At 35.3% G+C, this 23527-nt stretch overlaps 3 protein-coding genes across 5 annotated transcripts; 2 read left to right on the top strand and 1 right to left on the bottom strand.

Moving 5' to 3' along the window:
* The first annotated feature begins 3630 nt into the window (after window positions 1–3630).
* LOC141820545 (protein DROOPING LEAF-like) lies at window positions 3631–5631 on the top strand. Its single transcript, XM_074707873.1, has 6 exons — window positions 3631–3699; window positions 4371–4502; window positions 5132–5195; window positions 5307–5352; window positions 5420–5495; window positions 5581–5631. The coding sequence occupies exons 1-6, from the start codon at window positions 3631–3633 to the stop codon at window positions 5629–5631; spliced, it is 438 nt and encodes a 145-aa protein (XP_074563974.1).
* Window positions 5632–9776: 4145 nt separating this feature from the next.
* LOC141820544 (putative disease resistance protein RGA4) lies at window positions 9777–14365 on the top strand. Of its 3 annotated transcripts, none has more exons than XM_074707872.1 (3): window positions 9777–10222; window positions 10400–13291; window positions 14004–14365. In XM_074707872.1, exons 1-2 carry the CDS (start codon window positions 9923–9925, stop codon window positions 13277–13279), a joined length of 3180 nt encoding a protein of 1059 aa, XP_074563973.1. In that variant the 5' UTR covers window positions 9777–9922; the 3' UTR covers window positions 13280–13291; window positions 14004–14365. The 3 variants fall into 3 exon arrangements, with proteins under 3 accessions (XP_074563973.1, XP_074563972.1, XP_074563971.1); XM_074707871.1 differs by having other exon boundaries at window positions 14000–14365; XM_074707870.1 differs by having other exon boundaries at window positions 13891–14365.
* A 1202-nt stretch (window positions 14366–15567) lies between these two features.
* Window positions 15568–22000, bottom strand: LOC141820543 (transcription factor TGAL1-like). The gene is made up of 10 exons (XM_074707869.1): window positions 21862–22000; window positions 20329–20379; window positions 20046–20228; window positions 19119–19196; window positions 18968–19027; window positions 18570–18647; window positions 18415–18466; window positions 17135–17406; window positions 16160–16405; window positions 15568–15989 (listed from the first exon to the last, which is right to left on the bottom strand). Exons 3-10 carry the CDS (start codon window positions 20109–20111, stop codon window positions 15843–15845), a joined length of 999 nt encoding a protein of 332 aa, XP_074563970.1. The 5' UTR covers window positions 20112–20228; window positions 20329–20379; window positions 21862–22000; the 3' UTR covers window positions 15568–15842.
* Window positions 22001–23527: the final 1527 nt, after the last annotated feature.

Genomic DNA, 23527 nt, shown 5'->3' with positions numbered 1-23527 from the left:
CGTGTTATAATCCTGCCTGCTTGTGATAATCACTGGATTTTGTCCTGTATATGACATTTTTTTTATTAAAAAATCCCATTTACTTCCCGCCTCAAGTCTTCTTTTTGCTTGCAAAATTTATTTTCTATGGTTCAGTTAATTTTTTGCAATCTCATAATATTAGAACATAGCATATTTACCTTACTTTGGTTTAAAGTGATGGTGAAGATCACATGAAGCTATTTCATCTATTTTGAAGTCTTTCCGGAGCTGTTGTAGTTTGCACTTTAATCTATCCTTTGATAGGATAGTTCGGTGGACAAAACTCCCGTTAATGTAGGTCTTGGAAAAGGGTCAGACCACATTGATATAATATATTCAAAGGTGACAAATAAATTTTATAGTTATATACCAAAGAAAATTCTAATTAATGAAATGAAATACTATTTAATGGATTTGAATACTACTTATTATATGGTCTTAGTTAGAGTTCAATGGAAGAATATGATTCACGCAGCCAACATTATTGAGTTAGCTGCATTCCTTTTTCGTTTGTGACCACCTAGCCAATGGACTCAGGAGAAAGTGAATATATTTGATTTTGTATCCATGTATATGCGCGCCCTGTGTTTCATTGATGTCCATGTGGTACTTCAACCTCATGCAGCATTTGACAGCAACAAATGTTTTAAGAACATATTCAGGTATCACATGGATGTCATATCATCTACAAGATATCTTTGTGTGTTGTGTGATCTGAACATTTGATCGCATGCGATATAGATGTTTCTGCATACAAGATTCCCTAATAATTGTACTCAGCAATTGCCTTTTGCCTTCCTGTACTTTCAGCTTCAGCATCCCAGATAGCGCCAAACAGAAAAAAACAGCAGGTAAGTGCCACTCATGACCTTCAGTATAATTTCCAATGGAGCAGTTTTAATGGGTCGCTGTGAGCTGTCCTCTCATACTTTGGTTTGCTAAAAATAGGAGAAATTTCAATTTCCCTCCTAGAGTTTGTCGCTTTTGGCAAAATATTCCATAGATTCACACTTTGTTCATTATTAGTGTTTAATATTTCTGCATTTGATAAAATTATGTTCACCTGAAAACGTCACTACTCATGAGTCCTGTGGAGTTTAAGAGCTATGGAAGCAATGTTTGATGATTGATGACGGATAAGAAAACTTGAAGCTATAGGTATGATATTTTAAAGGAGTTATGAATTGAATGTTTTGCAAGGGATCAAATCACTTATAGTGATTCAGAATCATATCTTAAAAATGGGATGTCATGTTTGCAGATCCCTTTCCTTTCAATTCATAGCAGGATTCCTTTCACGACCAATTCATTGGCAGGCTTTTTACACCTTCAGTTTTAATTCGATTGCATTGTTGTCAGTATGTTCTTTTATTGCCTGCACAGTGATGAATATCAGCTATTAATATTTGCACAATTAGGTTTTAATTTACTGTACCATGATGAATGCTAAAATGTCTGCTAGTTGAACGTCATAATGATGCATCTGAAAGTTCTCTACCCATAATTTTCTGGTCTGATGCTTTGTCATATATATGAGCTGTTGACCCCAAACGTGAGGCAAACATTACACAGGATATGAATGTATCTGGCTTTTTACTGCGAATGATCCAAAATGTCAAGAACTCTGAATCCAATTTGTGGATGATTGAGTTGAATCATCTTACACTTGTTTCCTGTGGTCGATTTAATTTAAGATTTGCAAAATGATGTCCCATGCATTACCGTGTTCCTTTTAGCACCATCTGAAAACGGAGTAGAACTTTACAAATGACATGTATGGAATCAATCATCCAAACTTGCAAACAGTTCTCTTTATTTTTATTTGGCAAGTGCATTGTACTTAATTGGGCATTTCCCACATGTAAGTTCTTTTCTTTATTATCATATAGTTGTCAATTCTGATGGTTCATAAAGAGAGGGACGCCCTATAATAAATGATGTTTTGTGGTTGTGATAAATGCTCTTCGTGATTTGTTGTTAGCCAACATAACCATGTGAGTTCGACCTTTATATCCGGAACGTTAGCTGTCATGTCAAGTCATGAATAAATTCAGTGTACATAATCATTTCTGTGATTAGCTCGCAATCTGGGTTTGGAGTTGAGAGATAGCGCTTGCATTGATCTATTGCAAATTTGCTTTGCAATGGTGGATCCTTGAAGCTCGCTATCGGATATGAAACCAATTGGGCTCATCATTATTAACCTGCGAGTGCGTTTGTATATCATTATCATTATTGACTTGTGAGGGTGATCTCTTCTTCGCAGCACGGGCTCAGAACAGAGTGGACTACTTTGGGATTCATTTTCAAACATAAACGTACTTTAAGTTCCACTCATGACTCCTTTTATTCATTATTTTAGTTATGCTCAAATCTAGTAGAAACTAAATTTCTGCGAGTATCGTACTCGATCATCCTCGAGCTTCTATGTTAAACTCGTGAGTGCCAAACTCAGTCGATCCAGTTCAGCAGAGTAGTCGGGCGGAGTGAGCCGATCGATTTAGAGGAGCTAAGCGCGTCGAGTTGGTTATAATGCAGCAGAATTGCAGAAGAGGACAAGGGTTCGAATCCAGTTAAAGTCAGAGTAGTCGGGCGGAGTTGCAGTTTCTCGATTTACCTTCTCACAGATGGTCATGGGACCGAGCTAAGCGCGTCATTTCATCTTTTACAGAATAAAATAACTCAGTGAGCGAGCATGAGGCAACAACAGTACACATGAATCAAAACATGCAGTGAGGTGGAATGAATGGATTAATCCAGGCAGTGTGTCATGTGGTAAAAATTAACGTTGCATTTTTAGGCGCGAAATGTAGTACACTACTCTTTTGTAGCTCAACTATTTGGGTAGCACTCAAAACAAATCAACAAAAAGAAAGGGAAAAAAATTAAAACGGCAGGATCCATTTCACCCACCTCTTAGTCAAAACCTAGCTTTGAGCTAGCTATAAATAGATCACAATGCAGAAAGTTAAAGGCTACGTAGGCACTAACCAAAAAGAAGAAATTATAGCATTGGTTCAAGGAACAATATAAACGAGCTTTTATAGTAGTTGAAAGATAGGCACCAGGGGGAGCTCGCAAATCTGGTGCATTGCTTTGGAAAAGGTGAAGTTTTCCAGAGATAGAGAGGGCGGCTCTTGCTAAATGTCTAAAAATAGGAATGGTCACATCATCAAGTAGCTAGGGGCACAAATTCATTAATGCTGCACATGTTATAATATATATATGCAAGGTAGTATATTTATAAGGATTCATATACATGCAACTAATCATATCTTCCCTTAATTATATTTCCAAATTTATTTTCACTAATTAGTTTATTTCTAACTAGACACTTGTTATAATAATAGAGGTGAGAAGTTGGGTAGCTTTGACGGCATGACACGACTGTACGGATATAAGTGGGGATCTGTCGGCTAGCTAATATAATTCTTTCAGTATAAGAAAACCCTAATTTAGCATCCTACACTCACAACCTCAACCCTCTCCTTCTCTTCGCTAGACTAACTAGTGGAATAGTGAAGGTGGAAGAGCTAGGACAACCACCACCACCACCACTATCTTCTCCTCCTCCACCATCACCACCATCATTTCTTCCTCCTTTTGTTCATGGACTTGGTTTGCAACAATGAGCATGTTTCCTACATTCGTTGCACCTATTGCAACACTCTTTTGGCGGTAATTAACTAACTATATGCTTGCTCAAGTTAGATAGCTCATGAGTCTTCAAGAACAACATTGTACATCGTTCATCTCACATTTGATCTTCGTTACTACGCATTTGCTGTTTGTCTTTATGCTACTTTCTTCATCTGATGATCGTAAAACAGGCGATCTACAAGACCCAACACCATTACGTTATCTTATGATCATAAATATAGTTAAGATCCATATCTTTTGGATATATAATTTTGTTCTAGTAAATTAATAGGCACAGTTCTGTTGATCACATGTAAAAATTTAAGCTATTAGTTAGCATGCTACTTTAAATTATTGTGTAACCTAATTTTTGTGGTGTTTTCTTGTTCATGTAACCTAACAGTTTTTCTTTTTTTTTTTTTTTTTTTTTTGAGATGGGTAACCAAATTACAACGAAACTTAATAAGAAGATCCACTTAAACTACTCATTCAATTGTATTTTACTTAGATTTTGGAGACCCAGATCAAGTTTACACAAAACATATATATAAAGTCGGAATGTTTATGTAACTTGCCCTAATTGTATAGAGCAAACAACTGAATCGTTGTTGTTTAAATTTTGTAGTTCTTTTTTTTATAAAGATATTTTGTCGTTAGAGAAATTGATCATGTAAATCCAAATGATAAACATATTCATTGATGCATAGCAGGTTGGAGTTCCATGCAACTGGTTGACGGACAGAGTGACTGTGAAGTGTGGTCATTGCAACCATCTTTCTTTCCTTGATGCCAAAAATATGCAATGCGTTTACCCTACACTTTGCCAGTCTGTTTGCTTTCAGGTTCATATATATTATGTATTTGCTTCAAATTCTAAAACATGTTGGGGATCCTTTTCTCTTCTTCTTCTTCTTTTTCTCTCTTTTCTTCCATTTTTATTTTTTGTTTGTAAAAGATACTTTCTACTTGAAAGAAACATCAGGATCCATATTTTTAGAATAGGGAAAAAAATATACTTCAGAATATCTAGTTGATGAAAAAAATATTTATATTTAATTTTACTTATTTTTACAATATATGTTTTCAACAAAACATGCACAAACGAATCTTACTGGTAGTTTAAAAGAAAACATGAAACCCTATATTCATAACTTAAAAGTGCTAAAAATATCACTGCAATTTAGAAATCTAAACTAGGCTCTATACTTGCATGTTCTCATCACTAGGTATCAACTTTAATTCAATTTACTCGAGTGTAATTGATTAATCTAGACTATAGCTTGCTATAGGTCCAAAAAAATACAATACAACTAGGTGTTTGTTTTTACTTACTTTCATGTATGTCTGGCAAAAAGCTTGACAATTAGAAAATGATTAATTGTGTGCTAGAAATCATGACTTTGAAATGTTTCCCAGATTTATATCTTCAAAATTATTTCCACTCATATTAATTAATGTGTGAACGAAATAGGGTATGCCATCATCTTCACCAACCTCAAGTCAACTGAATAACACTGCAAGATTTGGCATGAAAAGTACGTTCACTTTTCCATCTTAACCTAACAATATGGTTCTTTAATTTTCTTTAGTTTTACGTTTGAGTTGGCCTTTTCTTTCTTTCTTTCTTTATTTATTTTTAATCTCAGTGCCAAAGAAACACAGGACGCCATCAGCTTATAATCACTTCATGAGGTATGGATCACACATATAATATACATATCGATGTTTGGTTGAAATATAACATGGCATCTGTATTCAGAGACGAGATACAACGGATTAAGTCTGCCGATCCAAATATTCCTCATCGAGAAGCTTTTAGCATGGCCTCAAAGAATGTAACAATAAAACATCGTCCCTCAATAATTTCTTCATGTAATACTGTAATCAATTTTCTGTTCTTGAAATAATTTTCTGCAACAGTGGGCTAAATATGATCCCCGCAACCCGTCCACCTCCAATGTTTCAGCTTAGTTATATGAAGAAGAAAGATAAGATCTTTCTGATCAGGTAAACGAAACCTAGCTGCATTCTATTTCAACTCATGAGAAAAAATTTTCTTGCTACATAAAATTATATAATCTATTATTCAGTACTGTGCAGGGAATCAGGAAGCATGCAGTTAATTACTTGATGGGTGTGTGCATGCAAGGATTGTGGTTTAGCAAGCTCATGTATGTATGAGTAGTGTAACTTATTCCTTGCGTTCGATGTGCTTCAAATTTTGTGGAATATTTGATGTGATCTTGAATCTTTGATCAGCAAGGAAGATTTCATGTGTGTATTTCTGATGAACTTTCATGCTCAACATTTGAATTTTCTCTCTCTCTCTCTCTCTCTCTAGAGAAGGTTTATATAGTTAGGAATTCATGATTTAATTGTTTTTGTTTTTATTTGGGATCTAGTATTATTAATTTTTTAATTGTAAAGCATATTCTTTCAATATATTAATTAATTTTTTTGTTTCTCTTTAAGGAATATACTTTTAAATTTATCTTTAAAAATAATTATCCTCTCTAATGTAGTAATATTCTTATCTCCATCATTTTTTTTAGTGTGTTACTTTTTTTAATAGTCTAACGATCTATGAATCATGAGAGACGGATCTAATCTTGTGGATCTATTCTTATCCTCTATATCTATATAAAAAATTGAAAAATTTTGTGGATCTAATCTTATGAGATTTAGAAATTATTTTATCTAATTTATTAGTTCAATTAATTGATTGATCGAGGAAAAACTTATGTATATCTTTATCACAAGTATAGTTGGATTAATTTTGGAGTGTCAGGTCCCTGCAATCATGAGGAAACTATTATGAATCCCTAAAAAGGATGACTACTTCATGTAAAATATGATCTAAACAAGTCATTACATCTAATTGACTAAGTTTAATTTCTTTCTTTTCTGCAAGTTTAATTGCAGAAAAGGATGATCTAATTGCAGAAGTTTAATTTCTTTCGAAGTATATCAATGTGAATGATTAATTTTGTACCTTAATAATATGTTGTTAACTTGATGTATAAAGATTGTCTAATGAGGGAGCTAGAGATTAATTACATACATAATTGCAGTCTCAATCTTTTTTATCATGCTTTGAAACCTCAATAAAATGCACTGACAGTCACTTAAACCCTTTTAAAATATATATGTATATTGATCGAACTTAAGAGTCCATATCGAACCACATATGTATGGAGCCTAAGAAGGAAATTGCTTGTCCTCACGGATTGACATAAATAATTCCTATAAGGGTGTTGCTACCAATAGGTCTAAAGTCGATTTTTAATAGGTGTATAATGTTCCATTGGTTACCTCACCCCCTGCAAGCACTACTGTTGCTTGGCAAAGTCTCTCATGATTTCCCCTTTTAAAAAGTGTAGGGTTGCTCTGGAGGAGCCATTAAGGTGACAATTTCATCCTAAGGAAACTGCTAGATATTACTATAATCATACGCAACAATCAATAATACATGAAGATTAACAATCAACACATGCTAGATTTTAAAGGAATATTTTCATAATAAAATAAAAAAACTAAAAGATATTTTAACATTAATAAAAAAAACTAGAAATATGTGGAGTTTAGGCAACTAGAGGAATCATTTTATTTTTTTTATTTTCACTATGTTTATTCTCATTTTAGCCTTTATGTTAAATTTATATTTATAAAAAGTAAATGTTGTATATTCATCCCTCTCTGACGGATCATTAACATTAACATTGGAGATGAACCTTTCGTATGACTTCTTTTGCCACCAATATTCATAAATTATATTCAAAGTTAAAATTCATTAAAATTTCATTATGTTAATTTTTATTTTTTATTTTTGATAATCTAAGATATGCAAGCCTTCAATATAATTAATTTTAGAGGTGGGTTGTCTTCTTCTTTGATTCATCCATCTAATAAATTCAAAAATGTAAATGGGTCCCGACTAGCCCAACATCACTATCACTTGTAGTTCGAGAACCATGTCAATAATTTTTTAAAACTTTAAATTTTGACAAAAGAAGCACCTACCCATACGCTTTTCTAGAGTTGATTTAATATATTGGGTGTCATATTAGATTTTTAACATTGGGCCGATATATTTTTAATCAGTACTGCCTGCTTTATGAATATGATTTATAAATATTAGAACAAATTTTAAAAAATAAAATACTAAATAAATTTATAAAAAAATTAAAAAATATATTCTAAATTTATATGTTAACTTGATTTTTATTTCAAATCTATCAATTTACATCCAAGTATTTGTAAGATTTAAATGGACTTTTTTATTGCATTTTAAATTGTTTTCCATCCATTCATCGATTGAAAACATTATAGAAGGTGCTTAAGCCTTGATCGAGTGGATTTTTTTTAAAAAAAACTTTTTAAACTTCTTAGAAAATAAATGTTAAAATTTTAAAATATACATAAAATAATAATTTAAGGATTGATATAGTTATTGATATTTTTTACATAAATTTACTAGAGATGAAAGAGAGCGTAGCTTTTGTAATACACATCACCAGTTGTGGCAAAGTCAAGTAACCAAACGTTCACATGAGCTAATGACAATCTACTTTTGCCGACATGTCCAGCTAAGATGATGCCCTCTCTTCTCCTGAGCTTGCATCCAATTAATTTTGGAAGTGGACAATTTTCTTTCTGATTCATCCATCGAGTAAATCTAATAGCACGAGTATAAGCACTCTGGGTGTATATAGGGTGCTTTAGATGGGAATCAAACTCTGAGTGCATGAGTAATCCACCGTGGGTGTCTTAACATGATGATCTCTTTTCTGTTCAATAAAAGGTGAAATCCGTCACTCCAGCGGCTCCACATACGGTCGGCCCCACAATCATCTGTGAGGAAGTAAATTGAGAAGTTGCAGTTGACCACGACGGGGGAGGACATTGCTCAGCTTCACTGAGATTCAACCTTTGCTCACTTCAGTAACTTGCTCCATCATAATCAACTCAACTATGCTCTAGAGGCGATGATCTCTCTTCTCAAACCTAATGTTGGTTGCTATATATGTCAGTATCTTTGATCTGCGCGACTCGGTCTACCAAACCCTTCACGCATCCTACTAGCAAAGCTAATCAATCTTAATACCTTAATATATATATCTATCTTGCTCAATCATTAATTCCAATAAGTATGACAGCTCCAATTTAGTTTTCTATTGTGAGTTAAGTTAATAGCAAGTTTTACAAGCTCAGATGAAATGTTTTTGTTAATTTGAGCTTAAACCATTTGAAGTCAATCATTGAATCTATCCCATTTCTGACAATTCTTGCTTACTTTAGCATTAGAGGCGGTTGCCACTTACACTCAGTTTAGTGCAAGAAGAGTGAGCATACTGCATGTTATCTCTAGAATTAATTTGTCTATAATTTGATCTAGAGAGGTAATCCTTGTCACAACAGATTCCCGTCACAAATTTATGACGGGAACCTGGACCGTTCGATTTTAAAATAGAAGATTAAATTCAGGTCATCGCAATCATCCATTCAATCTACGGTCTGGATTTAATCTTAACTTTAAAATCGAACGGTCCAGATTCCCGTCACAAAATTTATGACGGAAATTTATTGTGACAAGTAGCTTTATTTTTTGATCTATGATATCCGAATTTACTACGTAAGACTATTAATGAGAATATATCTCTCCTTTCAACATATATGATGAAGTTTGTTCGTTTGATTAATGAGTACTCTTTGCTGTGCACTGCACATGGATCTGATTTTCGGCCTCATTGCTTTAATTAGGAGAACTTGAAATATATATCGTAAAGGTTTTCACATCAAGCAATGTGCCTTGGAGTCCTTTTCACATAATGAATCGGTTTTGATATCTCAACTGCTATAGTTGGATTAGGCGTGAAGAAATGAGGATAGAAATGAAGGGATTAAAGAAGAGAAAGAGTAGCTAGCCCACCATGTTAGTGCATGCAAAAGAAAGTTTGATGGCACAATAAAGTAAACAGAAAGGGAGAAATAATAGAGAGCTTTATTTCACATCAACTAAAGAAGTAAAAAAGCAGAAGCTTTATTACACATCAATCTAAATCTAAATCTAAAGAAGAAAAAGGATTTAATTACTTTTGCTTATAGAATGACTTGACTCTGTAGGACTGCGTCAAGTCAAGTCAACCAAACAACTGTATCATGAGGCATAGAAAGACACTGAATCAGATCATATCAGTTTGAACACTCCGGAGAGGAAGTACCAGACGCAAAGCAATATTGGCAATCTGTTGCAAGTTTCACAATGGGAGATGCGGTGCTATCAGCCTTCGTTACCTACGTGGTGAACAGGGCCCTGCTCGAAGCTGAACAAGAGCTGAAGTTGATTGCAGGAGTGAACAAGGAGCTGGACAAGTTCAGCCAGACGTACGAGACAATACGTGCTGTGCTCGATGATGCGGAGGAGAAGCAGGTCAAAAACCCCACAGTACGCGATTGGCTTCGGAATCTGAAAGACGTTTTTTACGAAGCTGACGATTTGCTGGATGAGTTTGCTTTCCAAGCTCTGCGAAGGAAGGTGGAGGGTGGAGAACAAACCAGTCAGGTATTGTGAAGAATCTATTCAATCAATCAAGCATTTTCCACACCTGTTTTTTTTCTCGAAAGAAAAAAAAAGAGATTAGAGACTTTTGCTGCCTAACTAAATAATAAAAAGAACTATGCAAGAAGCATATATATATATATTACGCATTGATCAAGTTTTTTTTTGGTTTTAAATTAGGTATGTGGTGTCTTGTCTTGTTTTGGGTTGAGTCGTTTGTCATTCAGTTCAAAGGCGGCACATAAGATCAAGGACATCAGGGAGAGATTAGATGGGATAGCTAAGGAGCGTGAGACCCTGCGCCTTCGAGAATTGACTGACACTTGCCGGTTCGAAATTCTTCGTCGTCCACCGACCAGTTCACTGGTAGATGAGTCAACTGTTTTTGGCCGAGAGGAAGATAAGGAGAATATTATCAAATTCTTGCTGTCTGAGGATCATACAACAAGCACTCTTTCAGTCCTTCCAATTGTGGGCTTAGGGGGTCTTGGGAAGTCAACACTTGCTCAGATAACCTACAACGACACGAGGGTGACTGAACATTTTGATCTGAAGATGTGGGTCTTTGTGTCTCAAAATTTCAATGATATCAAGCTGGCAAATGCGTTGATAGAAGCTGCGACCAAGTCAAAATCTGATCTTACAAATCTGAACATGCTTCAGGAAACTCTAGCAGAAAAGTTAAAAGGGAAGAAGTTCTTTCTCGTGCTCGACGACGTCTGGAATGAGAACCGTACAGTTTGGGAGAAGGCATGCCTTCCCCTGAAAGCCGGTCGAAGAGGAAGCAAAGTCGTGGTGACGACCCGAAATCAAAGAGTTGCACAAATCATGGGCACGGAGCTCCCTTACCAGTTAAAAAGATTATCAGAAAATGACTGTTGGACCTTGTTTTGCAGGGCTGCTTTTGCAGAAGACGAATTTCCTGATAATGAGAAACTGAAAGCCATTGGGAAAGAAATAGTCTCAAAACTGGATGGTGCCCCATTAGCAGCAAAAACTGTAGGAAGCATGCTGTATGCAAAATATAATGAGGATGATTGGCTGAAAGTTTTGAACAGTGAATATTGGCAGTTGTCAGTGAATGAGAATGACATTATTCCTCCGCTCAAATTGAGCTATCAGGCACTTCCCTCGCATCTGAAGCAGTGTTTCTCATACTGTTCTATATTTCAAAAAGGTCATGCCTTTGACAAAGAAAAGCTGATCAAAATATGGATGGCACAAGGATTCCTTCAACAGCAAGGTGAGAAACAGATGGAAGATGTAGGGTCTGAGCACTTCGATGATTTGTTGGGAAGGTCCTTCTTCCACAAAGTCAAGGGCAGCTACATTATGCATGACATGATGCATGGTTTGGCACAATATGTTTCGATCGATGAATGCTTCATAGCACAAGATGGTAGGCTGCAGGGCATTCCGAGCAAGGTTCGACATCTTTCACTGACCTCCGAAACTTTGCAGCCAATCTCATTAGAATCACTGTTTGGTTTTAGCAACTTGAGAACACTCATCGTGCTGTATGGATTCAATTCCAATCCTGTCCAGGTTCCAACTGATTTATTCATAAAGTTGAAATGCCTCCGCGTGCTAGATTTCAGTAACACTTTCCTAGAAGAATTGCCCGAGAGCATCTGCAACCTACTGCATCTTCGATATCTAGATCTATCTGCCACTGCTATTGCTAGATTGCCTGATTCCATTTGCAGACTTTGGAATTTGCAGACCTTGAGACTGAAGGATTGTTTTTCTTTAAAGGGATTACCGAACGGAATAATAAACTTAATTAACCTACGATATCTCGAAGAAGATAGTAGACTGATTTCAAATGTAGCTGGAATCGGAAACTTGACCTCCCTCCGAGAACTGTCATTGTTCAAGGTTCAGAAGGAGATCGGACACAAGATAACAGAACTGAAGGACATGACAGAACTGCGAGGGAGGCTCTGCATCTTGAATCTGGAGAATGTGGTTGATGCTTATGAAGCGAAAGAAGCCAAGTTGAGTAGCAAAAGGCATCTACAAGCATTGCAACTAGAATGGACAAACTATGGTGTACCTGACTGGAATGATGAAAACATACTTGAATACCTACAGCCACATGACAACCTGAAGGAGCTCTACATCGAAGGCTACAATGGGACCAGGTTTCCTAGTTGGATAGGAGATCCATTATTCTCTTGTCTCACAAAAGTGCGATTAGACTACTGCAAATGTATCAACCTTCCACCTCTGGGACAACTGCAATTCCTTAGTCACCTACAAATACAAGGACTTGACGAGATCAAGCATGTCGGGAACGAGTTCTATGGGCATGGTGGCAATGCTGGCTTTCCTTCCCTAAAAGCTCTGCAATTTGAAGATATGCCGCAGTGGTCAGAGTGGTCAGAGGTAAAAAAAAGTCACTTCCCATGCATACGTGAACTGAGTATTATTCGATGTCCAAAGTTGAAGGGGTTGCCGACCCTTTCATCTCTTTCCTCCGTGCATATTTCCAACTGCTCAAGCCTGAGACACCTTCCAGTAAACATGACCAGGCTCGAGAGACTGGCGATCCAGCACTGTGAAAATATAGCTGTTCAACCAGAAGGTTATGGACTTCAGTCGTTCCATTCTCTCGAGCAATTAGATATTGAGAGCTGCCCCAATTTCATGTCCCTAGCAAAGCCAGATGAAGTTCATCTTCCAACTTCTATTCGGAAACTTCGAATCAGTTCGTGCATTGGGCCAGAGAATATGATTTTCAAAGAGATAAAATCCTTAACATCGCTCCAGTCTTTGGAAATTTCTGATTGCAGGAGTCTGACTAGTCTTCCTGAAGGACTCCATGGCCTTCCATCCCTCGAAAGCTTTTATGTGATTAGGTGCCCCATGGTCGCAGATTTTTCAGAGGAGAGTTTGCCTAAAACCTTGCAATACTTGTCTATAGAAGGCTGTCCGACGCTAAGTGAAAGCTGCAGAAAGGAGATGGCCTTAGAGAGGCACATAACAGATCATGTCCCCAACATAATTATTGATGGCCAACGAGTGACAAGGAAGAAGCCAACCGTTCCAGACTATTAAGTGACTTTGCAGGTAAGAACCTGATCATATACTATTTTAAATAATCTTCTTGAATTAATTTGTTGTTCTTCTTCTATGATTCTTTCCTCATATAACATCTAGATTTCAAAAGGCTTCGTAGTAGGAGTCAGCTTGGGATGAACAGATATAGTTCCAATTCAATTACCTAACTAATTCAGCAGAAACCTGATACTGTATTCGATGTTTAAAGTACTATTTGATAGTTCTTTCTTCAAATAACTAGCTGAGTTATTCTATAGTGCAAAGCACTTGATTACCCAATTTGGGTGCTTTGAATAGGATATTTCATCCTTACATTAGTAGCAAAAATGTTCAGCAAAATGCCATCCAAATTAAACAGCATATTGAGAGATTCTTGTTTATTGCAATGAGAAATTAAATGCAGACTTAACCAAGGATCGTTTGAAAAATAGGATTGAGATATTGAAAACAAATTTCAATTCATGTTATGACTGACCTCTTTTAAAATGCCAATGGAATCCAGTGGAATTTTGAAGAAAACAATGAAAAAAGTTTGAAGCTGAAGAGGATGTTTGGAATGAACAATTTAATTTCTCTATTCTGCTGATTGGTTTTATATATTCTTTTAGGATTAAAAATAATCTTTTCTCCACTTTCTGCTGGCCAAGCCAAGTATTGAAAAATGGAAGAATTACTCAATCAATAATTTTGGTAATTTGGGAATGTTATTTGCACAAGATAGGGCTATTGGAGAAAGTGCTGAAGTAGCAGGAGATCAATGAGGCTGTAGAGCTGAGACTGAATCAACAGTATGAGAATATTGACCTAAACAATGGCACACCACTTCATGTTGATGCTGATGCAATGGAGTTTACTCAACTGGAGAATGCAGGCAAGGTGACGCAAGCAGCTAGAAATCAACAAGGTTCAGGAAGTGTCGTTTTGAACAATTCAAGCAAGAGAAAGCTTTGAAGCAGTGCAACATCTTGCAATAATGTAGTTGATATAATTAAGCTAATGACTGTATTTAGACTTTATAAGTTGAATAATTGTCATGAGTAAATCTTTTAAGTTCCTAGTTTTAGTTATGGACAAGTTAATATGTATAAGTTTATATGTCATCTTCTTTGGCTGCTGTTAAATGTTATCTGCTTTGTGTGTTAGATCTTCCTTATCTACTGTTAGATGTTTATCTATTAAATATTTTCATTTTTTTTAAATTGTATCAGTTTCCAATATGCTTGCTATAAGATTCTACTATAAGTTAGATTTTATCTGTTATAATCTGTGTATGGATTCTGATACGGGCTGGATTTTTCTGCTAAAAGCTTTGCGGATTCTGATATGTAAAAATTATTTATAAACACTTCAGATTCTAAATTCTAGCTTGATATATGTTTCTAGAATAAAATCACGTGAAAATAGTAGTTTGACCTTCTATATCTATTCATATTTATTTATTCTGATAACTATTCCTGATTTTTTTTTTCAAGATCTGTCTTCTCACTCTACTAATGTGAGCTTGTTCCAAGAATAAAAATTAACCTATGTGGATTAACACATGCTAGAGAGTGCTGAAGTTCAATAAAACTTAGTGAATCTCCGACAGTTGAGGTTCAAGGAAATAAGAATATATGAATAAAGAAAAAAATCCTATATAATTACTTATAATCTTTCCTTATATAATTTTATAAATATTATTAAAATACCTCTTTTAGTTTGCATTGTCATTTTACTCTGACAATTTAAATTTATAAGTATTATTCAATTTACCCTCTATTCATATAGATATATTTCTATAATTAAACTGTAACGACCCGATCCGTCAGTCCGTGAAATTTTACTTATCCAGATCTCTATTTTTCTGTGAATCATGGGCCATCGACCGTGCCATTACCTACTAGAACTTTCCACCCCTGTTCAGTGGATTTTTGTCTTCTCCAGATTCGAACTCTAGACCTGCAGGCTAAAGTACTAAAATTCCTTGAATCTGATAATCAAGTAAGAGCTCACTGGGCAAAAATCCACTGGACAGGAGTGGAAAGTTCTAGTAGGTAACGGCACAGTCGATGATGAAAAAAAATAAAAATTCACTAGGTAGGGATGGAAAGTTCTAATAGATAACGACACGGTCGATGATTGACGACCCATGACCCACAGAAAATAAAAATCAAGATAAATAGAATTCCCACAGATAAACGGGCCGAGTTCTTACCTAAAATGACAATATTTATAACAATAAAATAAATACTTCAAAATTTCTACTCTAAAATTAACTTTATACTTGAAGAAGCAAGAGAAAAGAATTGTCAGCAAAAAATTCGGATTGAATATTATTTAAAGAGCAACTGTTTATGGTTTAGACTAACTAGCACACAAATAGCAAAACAGAAGGTTTTTATTTCACTCTACGTTACACTGCATGCGATGGACTATGCTCGCTGTACATGTTTTGATTTAACTTCATTGACCATCTAATCATCCATCTGTGCATACCGTTGGTGCTAGTAATCCAACTGAAAAGATAATTTTAGTAGAACAAGAAAATCTTGGGCTGGGCGAAGCGGACAAATAGGGCTTCTTATTCCCTAGGACGAGCAAGCCAAAGGGAGCTTAAGGCACGAAGACGTGAAAAATAATCATTTATGGCAAGAAGTGCTCGAGCAGATTGTCGAGTAGTCAATATTCGATGCATTTGTTGTAAGGTCTGTTGGCGCAGATTGTCAGCCTGAAAAACAGTAAGAACCTAGTGTTAGCATAACTATGATTTGAAGATCCATAAACATTCCATATTGAGTTAATAAAATTGCAGATTAATCACTACAATAGAGTTCCAGCTAGGCTAGACGTGGGCAAATCCTACAAGCCAATTGCAAAGTCTGAATCGAATAAATTTACCTGGCGAAGAAAATTCTCCAGAGTTCCAAGTTTTCCCATAGCCATAGCCATTTGACCCATGTAATTTGCAACATTTCCTGAGGATCCTGCTGGGCCAAGTGAACCTGCCAATGTTTCTGCCAGTGACTGCTGCAAGGCCTCCATCCCTTGAGAGAGAGCATCCTCAGCCTGTTGCGATGACTGCTGAAGGTTGCATATCCCCATCAATTGCTGCTCTGTTAGAGGTTCCAGTTGGCTTGCAAGTAACTGAAACATTACAACACAGTGAATCAAACTATAGCACGGAAACAATTTACCCAGAGAGTGTCAATTTGGAGAGTCCCAACTATTTCAGCAGATCTTTGTTTTGAGGTTGTTGACATAGTTTAGTACTAGTTGTCATGACCTAATGTTTTTTATTTACCTTTTAATAATTTTGAAGTTTCTACTAGATAGGCATATGCTCATCCTATTCTTACTCCTCTGATTCTCTTCTGCAAAAATGTGAAATCCGTCACCTCAGCAGCCTCACACGGTCGGCCCCACGACTATCTGTGAGGAGGTAAATCGAGAAACTGCAGTTGACGGAGGAGGATATTGTCTCGGCTTCGCCAAGATTCAAACTCTTACCCTCTTCTGCAACTCTGCTCCGTCGTAACTAACTCAGCTATGCCCCAGGGGCCTTACTCCACTGATTCTATTCATTGATCTCAGGATCTATCCAGTACAAATCAATTCTGAGATGATTAATTAGAACAGTTGTTTTCAATTATTTTGTATCGATCAAAACCCACACAAGTGTACAAAAGCTAGCATTCCATATTTTATCCTTGGTGACAGTATGAATATTCAAATAAACCCACCAGCTTTTCATCTGAGCTTGGAATCTTGATCTGAGTTGCTCCATATTACACTCATTGATTAGAGCAAATTTGTAGTAGTACATAGGAAATAAGCAATTTAGTGAAGAAAAAAAAGGCATACAAAAATGCATACCTTTAGAAGCTCAGATGATCGGAAGCCACCCAGCCACAGGAAACACCTTTCAGCTGGTGTCTTCCACATACCTGATAATATGTGAAAGACATCTGTCTTGGCAGCAACGCCCTTAAGCCTAAATATGTCCTCATAGTGTGTCATGACACCATCAACCATAGAACGGAGATCATTTTCACTTGCATGGGCATTAACTGCAGCCCTCAGTTCATTTATCTGCCGGTTATGTTCTTCAAGCCATCGTGCATATTCAACATCAAAAGCTAATGCCCCTGCAGTGATGATTTAACATGCTAATAATCATAGGAAAGGACACAACAGATCTAAATCCAAACACTGACTATGGTACAACTTCAATTTACCATAACAGTTAATAGCAGTTGGATTCAGTTAAGAGTTTTTGCTAGGAATTAAAAGCTCATAACTTTTGAGTTGATTACACAACAGAGTTAATTACAAAATTTTTTAACTTGGCCACTAAAGAACCATTATAAGCTACTCGAAATGTACTCCCTTGTTACCAAACATGCAAAAACAACCCAAAAGTCAGAGAGCCTGCCAACAAAATAAGAGACTAAATTTGATAATGATACACATGTCTAGACCATAAATAATGATGTTTTGAATATTTATAAATCATTTCAAAAGTACAACCTGCTTAAATGCACCAAGTGAAAAAAGTTCAATTAACAATGCAGAGAAGACTGTGAAACAGTGTTCATAAAAGTAAAAGTAGGGGGTGTAAATGAGCCGAGGAGATATGAGGTTGACAATGTTCAAGCAGGGTTATTTTCTTCTAAAGCTTGTTCAAACTTGTTTATTAAAAATCTTATCAAGCTCAACTAACAAAATTGTTGCCCTTATAATTTAGGTAAAATGTTGAACTAATCATGAAAACTTATATTATTTCCATATTTTAACATATTACGAATAATTTAAGATTATAAATTTTATAAGTTATTATATTTATAATCTATTTGAATAAAAAATTAAAAATAAATTTATAATTAAAATTTACACAAGTTAATAAATAAATTTATTCATAAATTATACATAAACTATAACAAATTGAGCTCACTAGTGTTTAAGTTTATTTGTTTTATATATTCTGTTACTATTGAATGAACATAAAGAAGTTTTATTGAACCAAACACTAAGCTTGTTTATGAACATCCAATTCATTTAAGGTCACAAGTAAAAGTATGCTCTTTTCTGATGCACGTTATGGACAAGGTTACTCTAGATTATAGTCAATGAAGATGTCATTGGAACGAAAATACCATTCCCACCGGTAGCATGGGCTTGATCTCCTGAGCTAGATATAAAAATACCCTGCAAAAACCATATATTTCAGTCTTATTACATTAACCATGTGCTTGCAGGGGAAAAATGGTCTCATAGAATTGAGAAAAGAATGGCCAAAAAAGAACATTACCTGCTGGCGAGCTCTTTGGAGCTCCTGCTCCAGTTGAGTGAGCTTCAATCTACTACTCTCTAGTTGTTGTACATAAGCCTAGTAAGTTGTAACAAAGAAGACAGGCCAGTAAACAGTTAACAAAAAATATCTGGTCAAAGTTAATTAAAAAACATTTCACAAAAGAAAAATAACAATATGTTCAGCAAATGAAATTTATCACCTTACTTACCATGCATAACAATCAAGGAAGAAAGGAGGTTAGCTATTCTAGAAATATTCATCTATCTTGAGTTAAGATATAGAACATTATAAATAGGCAAAGGGTACGTAGTATCTGGGGCATCAAAAAAATTTTAATAGGAGCCCTTAAGAGTGAAGCCAAATTATAGCATCAAACGAGAATATAGATAATACACCTTTTTTCTTAACCTACTCTTTCTGGCAGCTTCACGATTTTGAGCAAGACGACGAAGAGTCTGTGCATTAATTTGGAAAAGGGTTCATAAATTATGTGCACTATTGAATAATTGAAGAGAGAGATAAACTGGAAAGTCCAAAAACTATCACCTTCTGATCCAGCGTTTTGTCCTTTGACCTATCACTAGAATCAGATGCTGCCACCGCAGCAAGTTGATGGCATTCTAACTGTAAATCAGGAGAGATATCAAAAACTTGATATTTTTAGTAAATTCCTTTTATAATGATACGAGATACATGGATCTTAGCAAGAAAGAAAAATAACTATTCCACTTTCATGCAACAATATACTCAGAAATGACTCCACATATGATCCAAACCCTATGAATATATGATGATACCAATCAAACTATATACTTTGTCTATGCTGATTGCATTTGCAACACCAAGTGGTCTATTATGGAAACTAGATTAGAAATGTTGATGAGTTCAGTTTAAAATGAGAGGGTGAAGTTACAAATATACTTTATGTACATATTAGTGGATAGGAGGGAAATTTATTATTGGACACTTGCATGTTTTGTCTACCCAAGCATTTGCTTTCTTTGTATGTATAAGCAAAAGAGTAATGAAGAATAAACAGCAGACAGCTCTACTGTCAAATATATCAAGAACTAGGAAGAGTAAGCAACACTGGGGGAGAACTCTAAGTTGTTTGAAGTAACCACATCATATATATATATATATATATTCATTGTCTTGCCACATAATTTAAATGCAAAATAGAATATAGAGTTATTTTGTGCTATGAAAGTTCTTAGGACTTACATGCAGTTTAAACACATGGACAGATACGCACTCAACTTACAAGTAGCGTGCAGCAATAGGTGAAAAAAGCAAGAACAAGAACCAAAAGAAGCAGATTACATGAAAATTTCTTAGTTTCCTATCCTTCTATCCAGGAAAAAAAATACACCCATAAAATGTCTGGACAATGCAACATATACCCATAAAGAAAATACTGAAATCTCTATTTGAAATCCCTTTTTAACCAAAAAACAAAACAAAAAGAATTACCCTCTGATCTTTGTCATCAGTGTCCACATCCGTGGAGGTATCTGTCCTAGGACTAGTATCTCCCATCACAGATCAAGTTCTGAAAGTGACCAATGTAAAATGTGACTAAATTATTTTCTGATCCTTCTTTTCTAGCAATGATGACTCAACTGTAGCAGTGGAAAAGATAATATCATGGAACACCTGCTAGCAGGAGAAATAAAACTTAGAGGGTATTCTCTTAACTGAAGAAATTAGCTAAACAAATATGAAGCAATAAATGTAACTGTGAAATTATCCTTACCAAGATATTGGATCGAGAAGGATATAAGATGACTTGATTGATTGGCCAGATCTGCATAAAAGACAAAATAGGACAATGACATAAGTCGAGACTATTTGGTATATACATGTGTTAGTACATAATAAAAATGAGATGTGAGATCATTTTCAGCCCTTGAATAAATAAACCACTATTTAGCATCTCAATCTATCTTCCTATGACCTAACAATTATGTATTGCATGGATAATGCTAACCAAGAAATACATTTAAAAATTTAACAGATAACAATAGAAAACAGTAATTAATTGGGTAGTAGCACATCAATAACAGAAAAAAATTAAAAAATAATTTAAATTTACTCAGCAAGAGACAGTGGATACTTCTTGAGAACATAGCAATCAGTAACTCTATAAGGATGTGTTGTGCTTACCCTCTGTACTACTGAGAAAAAGAACATAGATAGCACTAGGATAAAAGTAAAAGTCGACATTGCTCATGAGTAATTGGTTATACATCCTCATGCCAGAAACAAAAATTCCACATATGCCTGTGCTGATTACAGTGTTGTACCAAGAATCTCAACGTGCTAATGGAATGCCAACTAGCACGGCATTGAGGTGAATCTGGTCATAAAAGCCTTGGTTGGGAACAACTTTTCGCCATGACTGGAACCTCACTTTAGATCATTGATTAAAAAAAATCCAAATAGTGTTCATGAGTTCAAGATAAGAACTTCCTGTTCATCTATCCTAAGTAATTTTGCATTAGGTATTTTAATATAATCATGACAATTGATCTTTGTTAAGTTAATGTAGCAGTTAATTGACCAGTTGATAAGGACCAAAATTCTAACATGGACTGTTGCACACTTGCCAGCTTATTTCCTTGCTGCAGCTCAAAGACCAGATTGAATCTTTCCCAAAGGAACGTTTAGCATGCAAGGAAGGTGTCAATAATAATCATCAATAGAAGAATAATAATCATGAAGGTCCTAGCTTCTAAGGCCCTTTTCTTACAGCCCCACTAGTATTATTCCTTCATTCAATTATGTTTCATGGCCCCCAAACACATCTCCTCTCCATCTTCTAAGATAGATTCACCACATTGAAGCATCGACATGTTTGGCAAGTAACCTCTTTTGAATGAATATATAAATTTTCACCCACATTTCACAAATACAAAATAGGCAATAATAATAATAATAGAAAACAGTCTTTCTACTTTTTCAAGATGAAGGCTTTAGTATATTTTGTAGAATCAGTAAATTGGTAGTGCATTTACAAAGTATAAATCATTACCAAGAAATAAGAGAATTTTCAACAATTGTTGAGAACAAAGGATGAGAAGTGGACCAAGCCTCACAAGCAACTAAATTGGTCAGAATACATCAGGGTTAGTTTGCAGCAATCAATATAATTCAGAATCCTAAAGACTTGTTGAAAGAACAGGTTGGTAAAACTTATTTACTTACTAAGAGCTAGCCTGAACAAATCATCTGGTTAACAAGAATGATTTTCAATGACAACAAGACAACAAATGCTATCAATCAATACCAGACAGGGCCACAATAGGAATGGGATCTTAATATTTGAAGCATCAAGAATCAAGGCCATAAACTTGCTAGAATAACATTTTTGGCTTCTCCCTCTCCACTGTAAGCTAGCATTGAGCTTAGATTACAGAATTAAGCTTAACTTGCAACCAAGAAGGTTGACCATGCAACAATCAACAAAAACATTCATGATCGGTCAGGCATTTGAAAGTCAAAATCTAGGGCAAAGTATTTAGTATGAACATCATATTCCTCATCTAGGTGCAAAATCAAAAGTACCAATCATCATTTGTATAATAAGCATTTGTGTGATGACATGATACATTAGTTGTCCAACTTCTCATAATATTTTATCAACTTCTCAAACTAGTTAGATAAAAACAAAGTAATGACAGATAAAAACTTTTACATATCTGACAATCTTCTGGTTGCATCCAATTATGGATTTTGTTAATATTTTTCCAACTTGTACCTTTATAAAACCAAGCAACTGACTCCAAAAAGTTGGAACTAACATGACTCGATGATGCTGGTCTTTAAAGAACCTATGTTATTAAATTTTATAAATTGGACAAATTAAATGTTTTCTTTTGGAAGCCTGTAGCTGGTTTTCCAACTTGTTTCATTATAACAGATAGTCTTTATATTATGGAACTTGTTATTTGGACAACTAAACCTTTTTTATGTTAAATGATCAATGCAATGGTCAGCTCATCTCCAAAAACAACTTGAATGATCTAAGAATGTTTGCATCATCTTTCATAATATGTAGATGACTGTTGTAATAAGAACTTTCATTAACTTTTTCTTTTGTCCTAAAAGACAAAAGATAATCCTTTATCACAACTGATGATTAATTAAAAGTTGGGTGGTCAGGTTACTTATAAATGTTATATTCTGTCAGTAGCAGCAACGGCTAAAAAAACTTTAACAAGTAATGTTAGTAAATTATAAAGAATCTATTTTTCAAAGTTACAAATTTTTTATAGAACATTGATTTTAATTGCTTATTCATGTTCAATACTTACAAAAGGCAGTTTAATAACAAATAGCTAATTATTTAAAATGGCTAATAATGAGATGCACTCTAAACACGGCTGTCAAATGGATTGGAAGGTGCAGTTTCAAAAACAACATCAACTAGTAGACTAGTACTTCAGGTTATGTAGTGACCGACTGAAGATGGCCAATGCACTCAAAGAGCGATAAATGTACCAAGAAAAAAAAGACAATGAAAAAGGATCAGAAAATCATGCACGTACATGTTTTAAACCTTCAACCAACAAAGAAATCTTCATCCAGGCCGTATCGCATCACCTCGCTGCAGCCAAGGAACCAAAAAGGAGGAAAGAACCCGAGAAGAACCACGGAAAATAACGATTTTCCAACCTCAGAAAGCTTCCATAACCATAGAGACCGTAGCCGAAGAGTTCAGAATTCCCAAATCCCACCCTACCAACCTCTCAGAACGGCCGAAGCGAATCTACCAATAAATACAAAAGCAGTAGTGATCCCTAACTGAGAACGACAACGCTCCAACCCTTACCCGTACGCTGAAAGCAAGCGTCCAAACGGCACCCGCCCGCCTCCCGATGGGGAGATCGAGGCGCCCAGCAAAATCAAATCCTACTTTCTCGCGATCACGCACCAAACGAGCCACAAAACCG

Source organism: Curcuma longa, unplaced genomic scaffold (genome assembly GCF_044706935.1).
Source record: "Curcuma longa cultivar G26 ecotype Majalengka, Jawa Barat unplaced genomic scaffold, ITB_CL_G26_1.1 utg509_np1212_2302976_RagTag, whole genome shotgun sequence".
Classification (NCBI taxonomy): domain Eukaryota; kingdom Viridiplantae; phylum Streptophyta; class Magnoliopsida; order Zingiberales; family Zingiberaceae; genus Curcuma; species Curcuma longa.
The sequence above is the reverse complement of the archived record's forward strand: the minus strand, read 5'-3'. Positions and strand labels throughout refer to the sequence as shown.